This window comes from Pristis pectinata, chromosome 7 (assembly GCF_009764475.1).
Source record: "Pristis pectinata isolate sPriPec2 chromosome 7, sPriPec2.1.pri, whole genome shotgun sequence".
Lineage (NCBI taxonomy): Eukaryota > Metazoa > Chordata > Chondrichthyes > Rhinopristiformes > Pristidae > Pristis > Pristis pectinata.
Genome location: NC_067411.1, coordinates 22,028,596 through 22,052,096, shown reverse-complemented (window position 1 = coordinate 22,052,096; position 23,501 = coordinate 22,028,596). Strand labels below are relative to the sequence as shown.

Sequence of the window (23,501 nt, the reverse complement as noted above, 5' to 3'; positions counted from 1 at the left end):
TTAAGGGAAAGCAGAAATGTAGCAAAAGGTCTCAAACTTTTCTTATACCACCAATAATAATAGTCCCAACAGATGATTCAATGGTTTGATTTTATATTTAACTGCTGATTTAAAGACAGGATAGTTACATAACATAGATGGAAGCTGTGCAAATATTCATTCAGAAATATTTTTAGTGTGGTTATTGATGTATCCAGCAACTGACTCCCAAATAATTTCAGAGTTTTACAAATTAATTTCAATGCACTGGTCACTATTGAGAATGCAAGTGGATCTTTAAGACTCAGCCATGTGGGCTGCTTTCCACCACTCCTATATCTGAGATGCTTGCCCTGACAAGGCAGCAAAACTACATTCATTGCTGCCACCATCCTTCACCACCAGTGAAAAGTCATTAAAAAAAGGCTAAATTTTAACATCTCAATCATGCTACAATGTGTAGCATTCTAAATTAAGATTCAAAATTTTTTACACTTCATTAAAAAACTGAACAGAGGTCAAGGGGCTTCTCTGTCACCCCTTACAGGCAGGAGGAAAACAAAATATTCAGCCTGCAAGGACAGTCCATGCCACATATCTGAAGAAGATCTAGTTGAGCAACTGGTCACTTATGACACCCCTCTTAATCAGTGAAAGGACATTAAATCATTTCCCCATCTTACTCAGATGGCCAGTTTTGATTGAAATTACATTGATAATAAATGAAGTGTACAAGAGAACATAGTGCATGATATTAGAGCAGTTGTGCGTCAAGAATTGAAATGGGCACCCAAGAGTACCCCATATTTTCCACATAACTGATTTAATTTATTGAAAAAGCTGCATGGAATATTGTATTTTTTTTAAAGATTAATATGAAAGCTCAGATGATTATGGGAAAAGATAAACTATATGCAAGGAAAACAATTCTTCATGTAGATAATTGATCTTGGCATTCTTGCTGACCAGCTTCACATTCAAATCATTATTTAAGAACATATTAAAAATGAGAACTACTAAAAAAGCTCAAAGTTAGTTCTTCACCAAAGTTAGCAACATAATGTTAGGTAGCAGAATAAATAAGCTATGTGTAGATTTTGAAGGGTTCTGTTAAATAAACTAAGAGTTGTACAACAAAACAAAACTATCCAGTGCCAAGTCAATCATCTTGTAGTATAAATTTCAAATATAAAACTTATTAAATGAGAGCAAACTAAAATGAAAAGTGTAAAACTGGATTAGTTCTTTATACAAAACACAAAAAGGTGATCCAGCTGGAATCAGAACACCATTCCGCCTCACATAAGCTATACATTTTAAACATTTAGGCGAGTCATATTGAATCTCAAGCAACAAATGATCATGTCGAATCTTACCCGGTGCTGGTGCTTGTGCAGTCTGGGTTTCGTGGCATTCACTGGCTATAAGTACTTCTATAATTTTTGTGAGATATTCAGGATTTGTATCCGAACTAGACAAGATAAAAATTAATTCAAAATCTCAAACCATGAAGAGCACAACATCTGCTTTTAAAAATATTACAACAGTAAATTCAATTTTAAATGATTGGCTATAAACCATTAAAAAATCTTAAACAGGAAAAAGTTAATGTTTTGTGATGTTTCTCAAATACTTCAGGAACAGACTTCCCGGTAGCAAACATACCTTGCTGCCTGTTGTCTGAAAAGCAAAGGGCTGAAAAGTTCCGCCAAGGTTCTTGCACTCAGGTTGTTCTTCCCAGAGCTTTGACAAAGTTTGCAGAAATGCTTGATCAAATAATGAAGAGTAAGCCAATACTGCTGAGGCACATTATGGGACCGGATAGCTCTCCTCAGCAACTGTGCACACTCCTCTGTATTGAGTACCTCTGCAGTTAAAAAAGTTAAATATCATGGCTGTCAATAACTAGACAAAAGATCTACTAACGTAGTCATTCATGATCAAAATTCACTGCATCCAAAATTTAAGGAAACATTCAGATTAATAATGACAGTTAATAATCCACGTCTGGTTTAAAAGAAAACCTTTAAGGTACTGTGGGCAGCTAATGGAAAACTGCATGCATTGTGATACAGACCACAAACACTTAGTATGTGCTGTACTATAGGTCTGCTTTTTCTCTAATGCAAATGATTGGACAATTTATAGATAGAGTAGATAGGATAAACCACATCCTTTCATTGCATTATGCACTGATGTTAATAGGTCTACACACTGCAAACTAACCAGCGCCACAGACGGAGAAGCTTAAAGTCTTCTGCAATTTTAAAATTTTTTGTTACATAACCACACCTAAACTTTATATACCACATAGCACAAGTGGTGGTTAAGTGTCTCAGTAGTTTGTGTGCCAGATCAAGATCACGTTAGAGGTTCACACATTTATGCAGTTATTTCTCAATAAATACAATTACTGAAATCCATGGACAAACTACAGTTGAAGGATTATTATTTATTCTAGTTTTCAATGAATAAAGCAAAGTCATATTTTGACAAAATTTTGTGATATTGACTGGACACATTTTGCCAACAATCACAAAAATATGTGAAGTTTTTAATCAAAGCATATATAGATATAAACCATGAAAGAGTGAGAGCTGGATAAAAGGGTGAGGTTGGGGATGAGGTAAATTTATAAAAAGCAGTTTTCCCTGAAATTTTCAAAAAGCCCAATCTATCCTCTAGCTAACTTGATCTTCTGTTTTGCCCTATTACTTGAAAATTTGTTAAAAATCACTTTTTTTTAAATTAAGTGCAATATTTACTACTCAACATTAGCAAAACAACTTAATCTGCCAGTTTGTCATAGCAATTTATATAGAATTTTGCAATACATAAATTGATCATCATTTTTCCCAACATGGCAACCTTCTCGATTCTGGAATTCGATTTAGCATTTGCATATTTGTTAACTGCTGAAAATAATTTTTCTTCTGAAGTATTTCAGAAGCTATGAAGATCTTTATGTTCCAAAACTAAAAACTTCATTGTAGATTCAGGTTATTTCTTTCTTACCTTGAGCTATATAAACCATATCACTGTAGATGGATGTAGGAATGACAGGATTTGGTAGTTCCTGAAGATATTGCCTTAATGCCTCAGTTAGTGACTGCAGATCAAACTGTTCAACATCCACTGAAGCTGCATCTAGCATAGTGAAATACACATAACTACACAGAACTATTTTCAAAACAAATTGGTTGTTGTTAGTTTTACTGAACTCTTAACTTTGTAGAGAAAGCACAGAGTTATAAGCAAGCAGAAATCTGTTTACAAAAAGCAGTGGCATTGTTATGGGATATGTCTTCAGATAAGCCCAAGTGCTAGGCAGATTTTCAGCACAAAAACATACAAACTTCAACAAGTAACCATATTAGGACTCCCCAGTGGTAGGATTAGATGGAATGGTGGTGTGTTTTACTAATCAGTAGCAGTCAAAGTTCAGTCTGTAGCCCATTCTCATTCACAACCAGAGCACTACCGATGGACACATAAATATTGCCTTTTTCCCCCCCCAGACAGGAGAAAGAAAAACAGCCATGGGGCCCATTACACTGAAGTGTACCTTGGAGTGCTGGGTCACATAATGGAGGGAAAAAAAATCAAATGGTCAGCTAGTCTGCTTTGTTCAATATCTAGATAAAACTGGTCTCAAACTGGCATTCATGACATCAAGATTTTATTTGAATGGAGAAATATTATAATGGAAGATAAAAGTTGTATAGGAATTCTTTCCATCAGCCTAGGAATACATGTTATTAAAAACATTGCTGCTTTACAAGTTTGACCTTTTATTTCTAATGAATTGTGCCAGTCTACATAAAGCAAAGCAGTGAATATAACCAAAATATGTGAAGCAAAGGGTGGAATTGGCAGCAACAATTGTGATCTCAATGATTAATGGGATAAATTCATTTTGGAAAAAAAAATCAGCTGGTATCATTTGGTCCCTTGGTAAATGATTTCTGCAATATGATCAACTTGAAACACTGTATTAAGCAGCCCCCTAGTGGTAACCAAAGGTACAGACTTTTAAAAAAAAGTACTTCTGCACTGGAAACAAACCCAAGACTACCCAGATTAACTGTTTCTCTCAGGAGCTTCATGCCAAGGTTTATACGAAGACTACCCAAATCAACATGATTTTTTTTGAAAACTTCAGTGGGAGTAAGCAAAGGCTGTGAAATTTAAGAAAAAGTCAGAACAAACAACATTCCCCAGCACTTTTCCACACTCCTTTCTGCAAAATGGAAAAAGTTCAACCACTACACCAATCTTTTTGTTGTGTTTTTTTTGGGGGGGGGGGGGTGTTGTGCGAGTGAGTGAGAACAAACACAACAGTTCACTTAAGTGGCAATGCACTTAACCATTGATATAAAGAAATGCTGTGTACACATTTATATCAGGCTTTAAGTGTTACAACTTGAAAAGGATCCAAATGTAGTGTGTATTTACCATAATCCAACAACTGCTTTAATTCAGCACCACCACATGAACCAGAAGTCCGGTATAAGTTGGCACTCTCAAGACCTAGGAACACAAATCAAATTCTTGCATTAAGTGAGCTACAAGCTCAAATTGTACTGGAAAATTTGGGAACTGTAAGGCTAAGTGACAAGTTTAACCATCAGTTTAGAAGGCTAGAAATAGTCAAAGTACTAATGTAGAGTAGCTCCTTCATTTCCACAAGCCACACTATCCTTAAACTATGGCTCTTATTAATGCAGTATATCATGCATTCAAAATACAGACATTAGTTACTAGAAGCATTTCATTAAATTTTCCATTTGACAGAATAATTTGGAGATCAGTTGGAAGTTGTAGCACTACTAATAATATTCTTAACTAAAAATACTTCTGACTAAAATTCATATACAATTAAAGATTGAAATATTCTAGTTGACTATCAAATTGTTACTTTTGTTTGTAACTTTTTTCTTACAAGTAGTATAGTTACAAGCCATTTGTCCACACTATGATTATAATGTTCATTTTGGTCATCTTTTAAAAAAAACATTTCTATTTGCTTTAATTCAAAATTTTATTTCAGAAACTCAAATCATGAACATGGTTTGTTCATCTTACCCGTTCTTTCAATAGCCTCTATTAACTTCACAAGGATTGCTGGAGCAAGACTCGGAGGCGAGAACTGCTCTGTTAAATCTGGTAGAACAGGACCTGAAGAATTTAAAAATGAATGTAATCTTTTAATAGACAGAAAATAATTGCATAACTGTTTAAACGCTACATAAATTATTGACAGTGTCAATATTGCAGACACATTCCCCCTATCACTCTGGCACTCATACAGATCATACCTTCATTGCGATTCCCCAAACATCACGAGAAGCTTTTTAGCTTAATGTTTGACTTTACATGGCTTGAAGTAATTTATTACACTATCTCAAAGAGCAAAGAGCTGCTCTGTTCTGTTTAAACAATTCCCAGGTTGTAATTTAACAGGTTATGAAAAAAAAGCTCCTGACAAAGTCGAGTTCAAAATATTACTAGAAGGTAGCAACCTCTTTACTGCTCCACCAACATCAGATTTGTGCAACGTGTATCTAGTCCTGGTCCAGCTCCAAGTTACATACATGTTTAAAATTACTAACTAGAGAAACTTGGATTGGGTATGAAATTCAATGTGGTTGGTAAAAATTCCGTGTATGTTAAAAAAAACAGTCCAGCACTGTCATCACCAGATGAGGGCACTGCTGTTGTACTTCTGCTCCCAGAGTGATCCTTTGCATGGCATTAAAGTGGAAAAGATGGTCTGTAATTGTGTTGTTATTTCAGTTTTAGAATCAGAATTAGAAAAGCAAATGTCATTAAATCAGTACTAAGAGCAGAATTCTACCCCCCTTTTCATTTAAGGATTTAGGAATGTAGCCTACGTTGTTGGGCTTCAACGAACTAATTCCTTTAGATTTGTAAACAAGTGATGTGTTGGACTGGATATATTCTGTTAATTATAATATTGAGCCTTCAATTACATAAATTAATGCATCTCAAGTAGGCCTCCATTATTGAAGGATGGAAATGTGATGCCTTGTTCAATTCAAAAATGTGCATAAAGTTTCTCTCCAAAAGAAATAAAAATGAAGATTGTCCATATTTCATATAATTTAGTTTTGCACATCAGCTATGTTTAATTAACCAAAGTTAAATTAAAAGCATGCTCATAGATGAAACAAAATCCTTGCAAGAAACCTAAATTACAAAAGTGTCAATAATAAGAGAAAAAGGAAAATATTGATTATATGAACCACTGAGCTTTCTATGAGATGGAGGAAAAGGCATGAGAGTTGAATTGTGCGTTTTATATGGTAGAAATGCTCTGAATGTTACAGTTGAATGAAACTTCTACTAAGTTCTGAGAAATACATGGTTTGGTGCTTTACAAATTCGACAAAACAGAGCTTTTATTTTTACATACAGCAGTAGCTCTACATGGTCAAGAAAGCTGCCATTTGCTCCACATGCAAGATATGTTGCAGAAGATAGAGACTTCAAGCTTTCTTCTCCCCCCCCCCCCCCCCACCCCAGGAAATGCTTTGGATGTATAAAATTACACATTTTACAGAATAATCAAACTTATTACCATCTCCCTCGTTTATCTCACCTTCCTCTATATGCATCTTTACATTTGCTCTAACTACTGCATTTGCAGCAACTTCCATATTCATTTCATTCTCTGGATATAAATACGTTATAACAATAAACAGGTTTTTTTTAAATTCCTTATTTGCTTTTTTGTGACAAACCTATATTGATCACTTATCGTTTTGCTACTCCCCACAGGTGGAAGTACTATCCACCAGAACTTGTCATAATTATCAGAGCACTTAGTTAAACCTTGCAATAATTTTTCCAAAGAAACAAAACTTAAATTTATAACCCCAAAATTTCTGGCATTGTCCTGATAAATCTATTTTCTATCCTTCACAGTGCTACTATATACTTTTAAATAGGAAGGGTAGAATTATACATTGTACTCCAAGATGTGTCTAACGGATTTGACAAATTCAGATTTAGAGGGATGAATTAGAAAGAGTACAAGTGCTTGGGTTGCTTTTTGTAAGGTGGTCTTACTCTTATCACCACTCCTTTTCATGATATACATTTGTACTTTATTCCCTTTGATTATTTTTCAAGTGATACAAGACTTTCTTTTAGCAAAATGCAATCTCACAATAAGTGTTAAAATTCATTGGCCAATTAGGAATAATCTACAGGATTAGATTATTAATGTTGCAATACTCTTGATTACTCTTAACAAATTTATTAGGAATTAATTTATGAGATTCCAAAATCTAAATTAGTGATACAAACTGCAAGGAACAGTGGTACCACTAATATCTATGGGACCCCATTTTTCACTTTGTTGCTAAATATCTAACCTTTAAACCTATCTTGAAATCTGCTAGCTATTCATTGTGCTATTTGTTCCACATCCCAATTGCATTAATTAATGTACTGTGTGACACCTTGTAAAAGGTCTTGGACAAATTAAAATAAATTGGACACATTATATTATCTTTGCCCACTCTGCCACCTCAAGGAATTAAAGGAGGTCGGTCAGGAAGGCTTTGACTTGCCGACTATTCAGTATTTTTGATTTCTAGACGTTCTATCTTCCCCTTCAGTGGGTATTCCATTTCTGTGCAGTACCAAGTATGTCCTCTAACACCACTATTGGTATCCATTGGTTATAATATTAAACTGGGGTCCTCAGTTTAGCGGGTTGTTTTAACAAACAATAATATTGTTACTAATAAATGCTTTTTTTTTTAAAATCAACATAAAAAGTAGCAGTGGGTCATTTGGCTCCTTGTGCCTGCTCTATCATCCCATAAAATCATAGAAATAAATCAGATATTCCCAATCTTTCAACACCACGACCCAGTCAATTAACAATTTTCTGCATTTAACACAAACACTGATCTATTGTGATAGATGCTGCATTTAAAGTATAGCTGCACATTGGTGCCATATGATTTTGCCTCATCTCAACACTAATTATAATGTCAATACAACACAAAGCAAGGGGAGCACTGCTTTAAAGACAAACATTTTTGAATTAAAAAGGTACTCAGAAGGTTGTGTGGCCTCTTGGATATTGCTCACTTGCTTTGCCATATTATTGACAGTAGTGCTTTCAGATGTCTTTGCCCAAGCTCTGGAATTTCTTGCTTAAAAGGAGAGAGAACTGGAGAGATTCAAGTTGTCCCTCTTGAATGTTTTACTACATTAAAGATATTACACAACTGTAAATTGTTTTAGACCTGTAACTGATTAACAGGAAACAAATGACCTCTTATCAGGTTCACAACTGCCCATGTCTGAAACAGAAATATATGGTCAGTGTAATCCTAAAGATTTAGGAATATTTCTCATTTGTTTTGTTGCTTAGGAAAAATAAATAGCTACAATTTAAAAGAAACCAATACTTTACATACTGCTATAATTATGGTGATGAGCTAGTATGTGCCAGTATGTTGCTAGTACTCAATGCAACTATAGGTCACCAAACCAAACCTTGTAAAACATGGCTAATTTTCCATCTGATGGTATTATTTACTTATAGGTTCTTTTATATCATTGAGCAGAAAATAACAATTTTTCCCCCTATATACAACTGCTCTCCAATAGCAGACCAAAGGCAATTGACTTTTCCTCGTCTTCTGGCAGCCAATTTAGAACTAATGCCAACAATTGCAACCATGTCAAAACTTTTCCATGCATCAATATACATCTGCTTACAAGAGTCAAATTGCTTAGCAGATGGTGCTTCTAATCAATTTAACTACCATAACACAAGGATATTGCAGTTAATTCAAATGTTTTGCTATATGCAATACTTTTTGAACATTTAACTCTTTGCAAATGGAAAAGCACTAGACTTGTTTGTTCAATGCATTCAATTCCTCAAGTACAGAAAGATGAAAGGACAGTTCCTATACACCTGAAAATTTTAATTTCTAGGATTAAGCAAACAAATTTAATGCCTAACTAATGTAAACAGACTACTTGAGCTCATATTGGATAAACCTGTTACTATAGGAACCAAGGAAACATCCAAAATCTAGTTTAATCTCATGCAATCAAAATTATAAAGCTGCTGGAAAGAGATTAAATGGGGTGGGGCTATTGCTCACAGCAAGCTCCATTAAAGTCAACTTGCAAAAAAAAGTCCATCACAAAAAATGTATGTATTACAATCTGTGATGATGGGCCAGGGGAGGGAAAGAAAATTGTCAGCCATCAACCATGAGGGCCTTGGAGCATTTGAATGGGGTTGCCAACCTTGGCAATAAAGACAAGTGCAGGTAGGTGTGTGAATTATTTCACTTCTTTATAATTGTTATATTGTGTAGTAGTTAAATCTAATACTTTTAAATGGCATCGCTTGGATTAAACATACAAATTCAGATTAGTGCAAAAGGTTCTAATATACCAAAGGACAGCGTCCAGGTCTTCTGGCTACATTCAACACCGAACCCAAATGACCAAGTCTGTCATTCTATTCCCCCACCCAAAGCAGTTACTTTGTTGCTCAAAGCAAAACACTAATGTTCACCATGCAAGTTAACACAGGCAGCTGTCCGATTGAGGGATTCTCGTTTCTATCAGGTCAAAAGGAACTTCAGCACATTATTAATATCTGGGTGAAAAATTTATTTAACTAAGTTATAGCCCACTGAAGCACCCAGTCTTCTCAACCATCCCTTTTAACTTTTTATACTATTAGCTCTCACTGATAATGATATTCTATTAACAAGCTATTCAACTGCTCCAACATTCAATTAAATTGCGTTTTTTTTTTCATCTGTGTCTCAATTCTACTCATCTCCATGACTGACTTATTGAGTAGCGAGTTCCAAAATTTAAACTCAGTAATGAAGGAATGGTACATTTCCAAACCAGGATGGTGCGCAACTTGGAGGGAAACCTGCAGGTGTAGTCATCCCCCTTCATCTGCTAGCCTTGCCCTTCTGAAGGGTTTGTACAGGGTTTTGGTAATTATCCTTACTCAATACAAGTGCATCATAGCCTTGATCATTTAAATGTAGGATTAACTGGCTCAGGGAAAGAGTTCGAGATCTTAATAACCCACTGTGAAGAGGTGCTTCTTGATATCAACAGCAAATGAACTGATTCTAATTTTTACTATGCCTCATATCCAATTCATTACAAAACATACTGATTAGAACATTCTCAACCAGTGCTTGAAAATAAAGCCCAGTAGTATACAGTCTAGATGACAGATATGACTACATTCAAATCAGACAACATCCAATGGGTATGTATTTTCTAAAGTTGCAACTGATTGAAAAGACCTTCTCTTTCTTGCACCACTGTAAGAAGCTTTAATGAAATAACATTCTCATGTTAGTTTACCTCTACAAATTCCAACCACCAACTTTAGTCTGATGTCCTAGTTAACTTCTTGTGATTTAGAAAAACCTTCCCTTTTTGCTCCTTTATGGATAGCAGAATGTTGTGGCACAGTCATATAACCTGAAACATTCTGCACATGTAAGTAAACAGTATGATAAATGTAAAATGGACATAAATGGGAAATACAGAGAGCACGTGAGAATAGATGAAGATCTACAGAAATTTTGTTCACCAGCACCACCATGGAAGGTCAACTAGCCATATCAAAATCAACAAGTAATGAAAGCCTATATAGCCATGGCAATTCATTATTTTTTTAATGAAAAGCTTGTACTTAAAAGTATGTGTAATGATGGTTCAGTACATGGAAGTGATTCATAACTAATGTCAGCCATTTACGGTTTCAAGAGGCAAACTTCCAATTCCCCCTGCCCTCCTCCAACCCAAATCTACAGACTTTTTCCTTTGTAATAGCTCATTATTGGAAGTAGTAAATGATTTAACCAAAGCTTGAAGGCTATGTAAATCTATTATGCCAACATGACACTGTTTCAGGCCTGGTGGGAAAGTACACCACATATTTTTATTACTGACCATTTAAAATTATCAAAACCACCAAGAACCTCAGTTATGTTATTTTTATGTATTATGCACAATTTAAACTGTCAAATTAGAATACAACTACATAAAAATGTGCTTACAATGAGAAGGTTCCTTTCGTAGAATCAGCAATGGAGCACAAGAATAACGAGAAGCAAGTTTGCACTTTAGTATTCGTGTAACTTTGTAGACTCCTTTGCTGCTGTTTTTAATCAACTTCTCACTTAAAGTAATCATCTTCATCGAATTCAGACAGAGCAGGTCATCAATTAGATGTTAAAACAGCTGTGCTCAAATTGGTGCGCTCCTTCTAGCTAGGCTACACGTATACAGAACCATCCAACTATCCGCACTTTCAAAGTTTGCAATGAATTTGATGCCAGTAAAGTCAGACTTCTGATGACACATCACAACTGTCAGATTCCACAGGTTCTATATTTTAACTAGGCTAAGCAACAACCAATCATATAAATCCACCCAAGAAAACCTTCCCATCCACGCTACAGTTCTTGGCAACAAACTCTAAGCAGAAACAGGCAATACTGCCTTGCGTGACAACGTACTCAGTATAGCAATGGACTCCAAATCATCTAACATTTCAAAAGGACATGCTCAGATGGCAGCTTTTAGAAACTTTAAAAAATATATACAACATAGTTAATCTGTGAATGCTATTTACATTACAATTGATGCATCCTGATTTGTATTCATACAATTCCCTTGATCTCAAATTACATTATCTTCCCAATTTTTTACTAATAACACACTAGTGGTTAATTAGTCAAGATTTTGTTGCCACAAAACCACTAAGAAATTTCTGCAGCTTGCAGCCAAAGCAAATTAATTCTCATGGTGTGTGATTTCACATGTTTTTCTAACTTTCTTCTTTCCCTGCTACTTGGAAAAACTATCAAAATTAGTTGTCAAATCCATTTTAACCAGGTTGGCCATATTTCAAACTTTATTAACTCATTTGTGATAAAAATGAACGCGAAAAAAAATGGTGACAGTAACCAGTTAGGAGGCAAAACATGTTTTCTCCTCTCCACATGTTGCAGTTGTACAAAACTTTGGTTAGGCCATATTTGGAGGGGGTGCAAAAGAGGTTCACCAGAACATTGCCTGGATTAGAGTATTAGCCAGAGAGAGGTTGGACAAATTTTGATTGTTTTATCTAGTGTATCAGAAGCTAAGAGGTACCATGATAGAAGTCTATAAAATTATGAGAGGCATAAATAGGATAGATAGTCTCTCTCCCAGGTTGGAAATGTCAAATACTAGCAGGCATAGCTTTAAGGTGAGAGGGGGGATGTTTAAAGGAGACATGCAAGTTTTTGTTTAAACAGAGGGGAAGGTGCCTACAACATCATGGTCAGCACAGACAGAGTGAGCCAAAGGACCTGTTCCTATGCTATATTCTAAACCCTCAATAAATGCCAAATAATTTATCCAAATTGATTTCTCTTGCAGCCAGATAGCACCAGGAAAAAATATTATTCAAATGAATCAAGTACAAGCAGAATATTCATTTCTAGGTTCATTACTTTCTTAAAATGTTATTCCACTGCAAGCTTGGATGATTCTTTTGTAATCAGCATTCTATTAAATTGGAAAAGGGATAGGTTAATCAACACAGTCATCTGACAGACCCTGAGAAATCAACATGAATATTGTACATAAAATTAGCCCTGTAACTACAATTTCATATTCCTTAGTGGTGCTAGAACTCAAGTCAGTCCTTTAAGGCAAGCTTCCACACAGCACTCCAAGGTCTTTTTAAAAAAAATGTTCACATACTGCAGCTCTTTATTTGACAGCAAAGAACAAATTGAACAATGCAAAGAGACCGAGAGAAATTAATCCTCTGTTCTCACACTTGAGGTAGAATTGGAAATGGTACCCAATATGAACTATTCTAGGCAACTGGTAAATCCTATTAAACAGAACAAAGTCTTTCCCAGACTTCTCAGGAGGGCAAGGTTCAAAACAAACATGGGCAGTGGCATGAAAGCCAATTAAAATGCACAAATCATATTTCAGTTGTGGACTTATCCCTGTACTGAAAGTTAAGCCAAGGTCTTGGGGGGGGGGGGGGGGGGGGGGGTGGGAAGATAGAGAAAAGGAAGGGGAGGAAGGGAAGATCATTGACTATACAAATTTGAAAATAAATTCTCTCAGAAAATAGCTGTTTTCCACAGGTGGGGGAAGATATTGGTATAAAATTCCTCTGGTCATGCAACTCTATATTTGTACCTTGTTCTAAAAGTTTTCTCTTAGAACAAACTAACAGTAGGTGAAGGCATTGCTTTGCAAAACAGAGGGCAGGATTTCCAAGAATTTTTTAATGCAAGTTACATTATGATAATGAAGCCTATTCTACTCTTAATACTTTCTATCAAAAATCAGAATAACAAAGAACTGCTCGAATTAATGGACCAGCAGTTTACAATTTGCTTGAGACACTTCATATTTATGTTCTTAAATGACAACGGCTGTAAAGGTAAAATGGACATGAAAGATAGAAAACTGCTCAATCATTATGTATGGTGTATATCGTACTCCATAAGTCAAAGCACAGAATTTTCAAATACATGGCAAGGATGTGCATTTCAGGGCTGATCCCATGCACGAAGAAAGCTTTCAAACCCTTTGTGATCTTAATATATGAATACTGTTATTCAACTCTACTTCTGATTTTATCCCTTTATTCATCTTCACCTCTGCTCATTTCAAATTGTCATGTCATGGTGCAGTGCAATTAAGAAATAGCAAATACTGTTATCAAATCTACTTGCTAATTTTCTACTTGACATGACCACTTATTTCAATGGAACAAACTTTAAAAATCCATTGTGTATATTTTCCAATAACACTGGAATCAGCAGGAAATGGGATTGCAATGTAGACCCAACTTCAGTGAGTGACAGTGAAAAATAGCACAAGTCCAAATTATAATAAGCAGCTCACCTCACCAGGTACTTCCTCCATTTGGTCTATTTCTTAATGAAATAAGTATAGAAAACAAAATCTCATTTCTACACCCCCCTCTCAATGTTAAAACACAAGACTTCATGGAACTTCATGGGTTAATAAGCAGCTTACTAAATGTATTTTGAGCTCCCAGTAATCCATCCCATTCCTGCAGTAAAAATTCTAAGAAAAGTATGCTATAAATAATGACAGATGGTTTTTGTAAGGCCTATTGATAATTACTGCAACTCCATATCACAGACCAAAGATTCACCAGCATGATAAATTAGGTTGTCCTCCATAACCAGGTCACTTTGTAGCTTCTTAAGCATTAAAGTTTCCACACAACCTAGCCACAGACCATTTTGCCAAGATCAGGACAAATATCGATTAATATAACAACTATTCAATCGTTGCACTTTGACACATTCACCCAAATCTGATTACAGAATCAGTATCTTTATTTTTCTCTTATAACGATTGCCCATGAGTAGACATAACCGTCACATCACAAGAAAGGGAAAACAAAAAGATTGTGAACAGTTTTCATTATTTTGTGTGATAACTCAAAGCTTGGGGTTCCTATTGCCAACTTTCTATTCCTGGGTAAGAAAGTTTCTGCAAACATAATGAAACCCAACTCATTGCATGCACTGTGCGCAGTTCAGAGGCTTTAACCATTTTAAAATTTAGATTGTATAAAATTACATGAAACTAACAGCAAAGAAACAGGCATTGCCCAACAGGTATATACACCAGTGTTTTCTCTCCAATCTTCCTCCCAACTTATTCTACTGGATTTCTTCAACATACCCTCTATATACACGAAGCTTCCCCTTACTTACCAAACAAGAAATTTCTAAAGAACACATAGGATGCCCATTCCATTCACTCTAGAAAAATAAAACCAATTTGTTCGACAAATGTACAAAGAGTAAGCCGACTGATCACTCTGGAAACAGAACACAAAGATATAGTAAAACTCCATCAATCAGGCACATTTGGAACTCTGATGGATGCTGAACTAACAGATTTTCTAGACTTTCTCCAGTGCACAAACTCCTCAATTTTTCTTTAGATATTACACCACAGAATAATAATTTTTCCAGTGGTCCCAGCAAGTTGGGAAGAGCATGGGAAATATCACCTGGTGAGCTACATACCAAACCATCAGGATTTCAGAATAGTTGGATAAAGGATTGTTGCCATTTTATTGTACTGCAAAGTATTTAAACAATTAATAACTGCAAAATTGATGCATGCAGCCTTAGCAGATCACATTTGGGCCAATACTCAAGGTTTTTCTCTCCTCCCCCCTCCACCCCAAGTTTTATCTCTTACAATGTTACAGCATGTATGCAGACAACACCAAGTTTACCCATAGTGTGCAAAATCCCTTCAGAACGAGAACCAAGCTATGATCTTTAATGAAACAACCACTTCATGGAGATAAACAAATTGATAAATCAATGAGACCCTATTCATTTTATGCTGAGTTCCAAACCAAAGGGTGACCTTATCAAAGTGTATGGTGTTATGGCCATCTTTCTGCTGGTTGAGAAGGACTGGATAACTAAAGATTGGAGACAGGGTCCCTCAGGAGAGAAGCAAACGAGCCTAGTGTGCTTTTTGCTCATCCAAATCTTAAACTTTGAATGTTGAATATTTTAAGTAACTATCATGCCACTTCTGCTTTCAAAGTAACAAAGACAATGAAAATTAAAAACAATTCTAGCTATACTGAACTAAACTAGCAAAAAAAAACTTGCCTTGGAAATGATAACACTGGGTTAGAAAGCTTCCTTTGATGAAAATATAATCTTACCACTAGGAGCCAGCATACACAATCAAACCTACAATACAGAGCAGTTGACTTCCCATAGCAACAGCTTGCATGTGGGGGAAAAATTAGCAAGTGTCACACATATTAAAAACACTTGAAATACACAAGATGTCTGTGAGCAATCAAAAAGAAAACTGGCCTACATCGACAACATCAACCCATTCTTCTCTCCAGACTGCTCACAATATTTTTGATTCTGACAGCTCACAACAATCAGATGTCAGACTAGGAAATGGACAGTTGATATAATGCACCAAAACAAAAAGCAAAAATTAAAATGATATAATAGACTGTGGATAAAACAATAAAGTTCAAATATACACAATTTCAGTCTGTGGAGGCTCAGTGATAGAGTTCAGTCAAAGCAGAGAGCAATAGATTTCTGGATATTAAGGAAATCATGGAAAGCAGAGAATGTGCAGGAAAATGAGACTGAGGTAGAAGATCAACCATGACCTTGATGAATGGCAGAACAAGTTTGATGGCCCAAATGTCTACTCTTGCAATTTCTTATACTTTTGTGTTCTTATGGTACAACTTAGAAATGGGGATAATAGCAAATCAAAGAGGTGAAGAATCACATCTATTTACATTTTAGCATCAAAATTTCAACCAAGTTTTCAATGAAAACAATTACAACCACTTTCTCATCTACTCCCACAAAGAAAGTATCAACTTGTACAAGGCTATAACACATAAACCTTTTAAGCTTCTGAACAACCTCAGAATCTGCATTCAGGTCCTCCAGAAAACATTTATTCCATCAGATGCATCCAAGTATGCTTTACCCAAAACAATTTCTGTAGGCACAAGAAACATTAATGTCTTCATTAATTTTTATTACAATATTGCTTTTTCTAAATATGTTGGTAATTCTAATTGCATTGGAGAAATATTTAAACTAGTGAGGCATTAACAATGATGAGGGAATCAACAGATATTGGGAAGCTTGGAAGTAACCAGTGTGATCATATTCAAAATGCTGACACCAGTTTTAAAAGGTCAAAATAGAAATAATTCTCAGGTGAAAATTATTATCTGAACAACACTAATTCAGAGGGGAAAGAGTCTGCTTGACTGAGCTTCTTCACTTCTTTGGGACAAGCTGCTGGCCAGGCCCATGCCAAAACCAATCCCTCCCCATAACTGTGCTAACCCAGATGTACAGATCCAATTGTTCTGTCTCCCCCAAATGCAGAGTCAGACAATGATGCCTCAGCCAGTGAACCACTGAGGCCCTGCCTAAAGATGCCTTTGACAAGTGTTAAGGCTGGAGAACAGCATTATTTTCTGCCAAAAGTGTTAAGACTTAACAATAATTTATGAATTCTCGTACTGAAATATGTGAAAACTGAAATTTTAATTGGTTTAAAATTAAAAGCATTAAAATAAAGTAAATGAAATAACTGAGTTTATCTTTGTCTTCCTAATCTCCAGGTTGGCAAGTAGGACCAAAACACTATGCATAGCCAGCTTGACTCAGTCCACAGTAAACTCCATGACATAACTTTGCCGTATTCCTTTCAGAAGGTGGGTATTTGACGTCAACTCAATGCACATCCAAAATAAAACTTGGATATGAAGTGGTAGTTATCAGACGAGTTACTCCTATGTACAGAGGGGAGCTGATGGTACAATTACCGAGTAGGGTGACACAATGTTTGGTATCACAATGATTGTGGTTTCCAATTCATATCAGTGACTTGGACTCAAAAATCAACATTGTATTATAAACGAAGGTCAATGAAACTGGAAGAGGCAACAAATTATAGAATGAGTTAGACTAAATATACAGATATAAATATATAATAGGAAGCAGCATCTGTGAAATCCTGGATAGAAGTGCTAAAAATAGCCTGATTGGACTTATGAACACCTGGGGTATGAACAGAAGGAACTTCACATTATAGTGCCAGAGATATTGAAATGAAACATAAACCTATGCATATATAGTTTTGAGGCATCTTACAATCAACGGTTTGCAATAGAAAACCAAAAGAATCATGTACCAAGCTATATAGAGTTTATGGTGCAAAAAAAATTAATGTTTGCTTTATAAATATCTGTGTTGTTGCAGTGTAGACATTACCTGGTGTGTATGGATGGAAGGTATTCGAAGATAATTATGTAAAAGCAAGTCCATTTAGACTACACTAAGGCAGAGATTTAATTTAGTTTTAGAGCAGTTTAGGACAATGTAAGCAATCAAAATTATATTTTGTTTTACCACTGCTTATATTGCCACACTAAGGATGGTAAACAACTGAAAAAAATCAAGATTCAAAGAACTCTCTTAATGATTTCATGTTTTGTTTTATTCTTTACTTCAAGTTGAAGAAAATTTCCTGGCTAAGAGTATAAGCAGCAAGAGGAGAAAATAAAGGACACCATTGTTAAGTTTATCTGCTTCTTCTACAAGTCCCAATCCCCATTTATCTCTTGGGGATCATAAAGATATTGCTGGATTTAATAAAAAAAAATTTCTAGAATTGACAAAGGATCTGGTTAGTTTGAGGTAAAAAGTTTTAGTTTGTGTGGCATTCTATTAGCCAAAAAAAATAGAAGGGAGCTGATGATATGTTTGTATTTCACTTTAAACTTTGGGACTGTGATCTCTTAAATAGTCAATAACCAGCTGTGATCAATTAAAAAAGTGGAACTCCTTTGAAGGAACTTAACTCACAATGGTGCAAGAGTACCAACCCTTGGGGATCTCACAGAAAGATCAAACTTTACCTAATGAAGGAGAGAGTGTTGATGATAAACCAATAGCAAATAAATGAAGCAGATAAATATGCATCTTTCAACCAAAAAAATCATTTGGTACCAAGGAAGTTCAATTTCTTCTGAAACATTTGCATGCTGTCTTTTAATAAGTATGCCTTATTAACTTTTAAGTATACCTTTTAACAAGATATAGTAAAATGGGCAGCATGTGAAGACACAGATATAGCTAGGAGTATTGAGTAGCTTCCAGGAGCTGATAAGCAGTTAATTTCTTTAAAATCAATCCACTGAACACAAAATAGCTAATAAGCCATCCATAAATAACAAATCTTCACATAAATAGAAATCATTTTCTTCGGTAGTCTCTAGGATCAAGGATGACTTGTTTCTACACCAATTTTCAGGAATGAAATAAGTAATTTTCCATATACTTGCTTAAAGTATTTTGAGTGCAGGACATAAGCAACTATTCATATACTGGTGAAAAGATCTATCCAGATGTCCCAAAAGAGTAGGAAAATAATAGTTTATTAATACTATTCAGTGTAAGTAGATGAAGTTGTTACTCAATTTACCATACAAGCTTTGATCCCTGACGAGTAACAGCAAAAACTAATTTCTAAAGCAACTGTGCATATAAAGAAAATCAAGGGATATACAAGGACAGTACAGCAAGGTAGTGTTAAAGTAGATCAGCTAGGATTTTATTAAACCGCAGACAAAATCTATGGGCTGAATGGAGTACAAGTTACCAAATTTATGTTAACTGTCAAATTAAAATAAGTTTTATCCATAAAATTTTCCAAAAGGGGAACAAATGCATATTACCCAGTGTTCAAAAATACTGTACATCACGCACTAAAGTCTACATATTTGAAGTCACTCTGAATATGGTAGTAGGGAAAGTTCCAGCAATATCCTGTGTTACCCTACCCATGTTATGCACAGTTTTCTCTAGCAAAAATAACTAGAATTTTCTCTGGTTCACATGGCCCTTTTTGCCTGCCATGCAGTTAATCTGCCAGCAGACAAACTATGCTTCCACAACTAGCTTTGCCAATTTAAACAAAAGGCTCCTTGAGCAATCAAGTAATGAAACACACATGTACACACTTGCACGCACATACTAGGGAAAAGCAGGCCTAAAGTTCCCAAATTAATTAGAAATCCTAATGGTATAATTAAGGGGGGGGGGGGGGGTTGTGGAAATCAAGTCTGCATTCCCTGAAGCTGCTTAAACTATAGTTAAAACTTCAAAAATACAATTCATTTATTTGTTCAAAGCACCATTTGAATATAGAAATGGTAGTATCGGACAACAGTAATCTAGGATTCATGAAAACCATAGCACAAAATAAATTAACCAAATACTCAGTTAAAACAACACTATGGTAATGTAAAATCAACAGATGAAATTTGGTAGCACTACACAGCCCTTCAACCAAAGAATACAGCTGCCAGACACTCCACAATATCTTGCTTCCAAAAGCATTCTTAATTAGGACCTTCAGTTAATCATCATTACATTAACAATTAATGCAACTGCAAATTAATGCATATTTTAACATTTTAATTGTGCATGCTCAGAAAAAGTTTGAACCAGAGTTTTACATAAATTGAAAACAAGGTGCTGGAAATACTCAGGAGATCATGCATTACCCATGGAGAGAAAGAAAATGTTTCAGATCAATGACCTCCAGAGCCTGATGAAGCTTCTGATGAAATACATATGCTGTCTGAACTATTTCTAGTACATTGTTTAAAACAAAATGATGGAGAATACTTTGACCATCACATTGTGGCAAGAAAGTATATTACAACTAAAAATACACTGCTGCTACACACCTGGGCTACTTCAACAATTCTTGGCTTAAATAGCCTTTCTTCAAAAAGATACTAGAATGTTTTGCAAAAACCTATTTACAACTTCCATGGTATTCAGAAATCAGATCAATAAAGTTAAAACTTCAGGTAAGGAAAAATTACTAATCTGCTGGTGATATCAACCATTCAGCATCAGCAAAGAGAAAATAACAGCTAAAGTTGAATAACTATCACCAGAATGAGAAGACAACACATCTTAATCTTGTCAGGCAAATCAAGCCATACTGATTTTGATTAGATTTCAATATGGGACATACACAACACATCTCTATTCTGTGAAATCTAAAGACAAGAGAGGTGAGATGAAAGGCTTTTCTTTTAAACATCCTTAGTTACATTAGACTGTTATTAATATTATCTCACTACATTTAAAGAAAATCATTGTGGTTTTCTTCAAAGTGATAGGGAACAATCATTTAAAGTTAACCCACCCTAGCAAACCAGTGTCAACACTAGGATAAATGTTTACACAAAGTGCAGTTACACAAAAATTGGAACAAATTCAGCCCTTTTGCATTCCATCTGCTTCTACAAGTATGGTACAAAAGGTCAAAGGCCACATTCCAAAAACTGGCAAAAGCCCATAACCTTTTATACCATGCATACAGCAAATATGGAGGTCAAATCCATTTTGGTTAGCTGGATTTTCATTAGTGTATGAAAGTACTTTGAAGACTAATAATGGGAAGGATTTACATATATACTAGGCAAAAATCAGTATAGCACCCCAAATGCAGACTGAATAACAAAACTTCCCATTTTTAAAATACAACTGAAACACACATTTCATAAATTTCTTGCTATGCAAGCAGGGGATGAGAGGCAGCCCTATACTTATTGGTGCCAATATTAGATTCCGTAAAGAAATCAAGAACTGGTAGGCACTCTGGAAATTATCCCGCCCCATTAAGACTGACAAGATGGGCAAAATGGCTGCCATTCAATTCTGTAAAGATAGTGCAAATATGAAACTATCTGATCAATCTCCTCCATTGCTTCAAATATTTGAAAAGCCATTGAGTCCATTGTAATGTTAGTTTTAAAAAAAAATACATTCTTAATCTAGTTGTCAGTTAAAGAGTTTAATATGCAATGGATTTACAACACAGATAGTAGCCATTTTGCCAATCATTGATCATTCACTGCCCAAAACATTTCTACGTTTGCTAGAAAATAATTACAGGAGGCCCTTTTAAGTGGGAAGTTTCTGCTTAAGGAGGCTCATAGTTCTTATGCTTCAACATTATGTGTTAACATATTTCAATTTTTTCTGTTCCACAGATAAAGTCAAGATCTCCTGCCTACCAATTCATTAAATCAGTATAAACTCATTTTCTTTCTCAAAACAATGTTGAATACATTTTTTGCTCTCTACACTTTCATAGAAAAAGCCACAACTCAATATTATGCATAACTCAATATTATGAAGTTTCATTTCTAGTAGAATTCCACTGGTCATTTACTGCAAGATTAAGGCTTCATGATTTTTTTTTGAGATGCTGCATACAGAATTGAACACAGGTGCCTGCTCTCCATGCACCTCCCACAATAAATTTTTACAGTATGGTATAGTAGCTTAAATGATCAAGTTACTGGACTATAATCTAAAGGCCCAACCACAACGGTTGGGAAATTTGAAGTCAAGTAACTAAATAAATCAGCAGTAAAAAGTGACAAGAGAACTACTGGATTGTTGCAAAAAAATGTTTTCCACCAATTCTCTTCTGGATAGAGATTAGACACAAAAGTTATCCCTCATCTCCAGAAACATTCCAGCAAGTCATTTCCACACATTCTTCGATGCTTCACCCAAAAGTTTCATGCTGAGAACTGGATTAATACTGCAGCAGAACTAGGTTTTATATCAGTTTGGCAGTAGTTTGTCAAGTCTGCATTAGCAACAGAATTCACTGAATTTTTCAGCTGTGCTCAAGAAATATAATCCAGTCTGGAAGAACATCAAGTATTACTTCCCCACCCGCCCCCCCACCCAACCTTTTCTTGGACTTTGTCTGTCACACCCTGAGAAAAGACAGTTCAGAATGAGACATGCAGTTTGAATTTTGCCTTAAGATGATAGCTTGACCTGATTTAGTGAAGACAAATTCAGATTCTTTATTCAGTTTTATTTTGAGCAACAGCTCAATGTGAACACAAGTTTAGTAGAAATTTAACACAGCAAAATGAAAACTGATAATGCAGCATATCATTGGAGAGATCCAAAATATGTTCACCATGGAAACCATGTGGCATAGTGAGCCAATTTGCAAGCGAAAATTTCCATTTCCTCAATTCCAGCAGAAGCAATATACTTAATCCCTTTCGGAATACAACATTGTGAATTTCTAAAAAATCACTGATCTGCCCAAAGATTTTGAAATGATCTCTACAGCTTGCTTTTTGGAAATCTCAGCTTCAAAGAATATTGATGTAGTGGAGCATTCTGAAGAATAAGAACACAACGACAAACAGGAATAGGTCACTAGATTTTTATTTCATGTTTTTAAACATTAGGGTCATTGCCAACTAGGCCAGGATGTACTGCCCACCTAGGCCACTTTGCTCGAATTGCTGCAGTCTTTCAAGCTGAATATTCTAAAATAAAATCAAAAGGAAATTGAGGAGAAATCGAGAAATAATTTGGGATTATCGTTAAGAAACACTGGCTGATAAATTATTGTTAAATACCCCATCTCCATTACACAATATTTTACACATATGAAAACATTGCAAAAAAAACACCCTTTGCCAAAGGGCCCAATCTGTCACAGATGCAAAACATACAAAGCAACAAACATCATTTTAGTGAAGTGGAGCCCAAGACATGCAACTTTTCCAACTAACAAAACTTCATATTGAGCAAACAAAATCAACTGAATTACTTAATTTGGACCTCAGCATTAATCCACTACAATTTTAGTTGTCCATACACGTAAAACATCAATGAAGAGGTTTTCCATTTACATTAATTTCAGGACAACACAAAGAATGCTCTTTACTACTTGGTGCAGGGCACTACCTACTGTGTTCTGTGGAGAATCAGTAATCATCATTGGAGAGATGAATCCTTCCGCAAGACAATAATAAATAAAATGTC

General features: G+C 35.3%; 1 protein-coding gene across 2 annotated transcripts in view; it reads right to left on the bottom strand.

Moving 5' to 3' along the window:
* Positions 1-23,501, bottom strand: part of pik3r1 (phosphoinositide-3-kinase, regulatory subunit 1 (alpha)) — a 66,060-nt gene that overhangs the window by 22,469 nt on the left and 20,090 nt on the right. For both annotated transcript variants that reach the window (XM_052019268.1, XM_052019269.1), the window contains exons 3-7: positions 5,065-5,157; positions 4,435-4,509; positions 2,995-3,126; positions 1,645-1,846; positions 1,356-1,450 (exon numbers count right to left, since the gene is read on the bottom strand). In XM_052019268.1, coding sequence (XP_051875228.1) covers positions 1,356-1,450; positions 1,645-1,846; positions 2,995-3,126; positions 4,435-4,509; positions 5,065-5,157 — 597 coding nt within the window. The remainder of the gene's footprint in view (positions 1-1,355; positions 1,451-1,644; positions 1,847-2,994; positions 3,127-4,434; positions 4,510-5,064; positions 5,158-23,501) is intronic.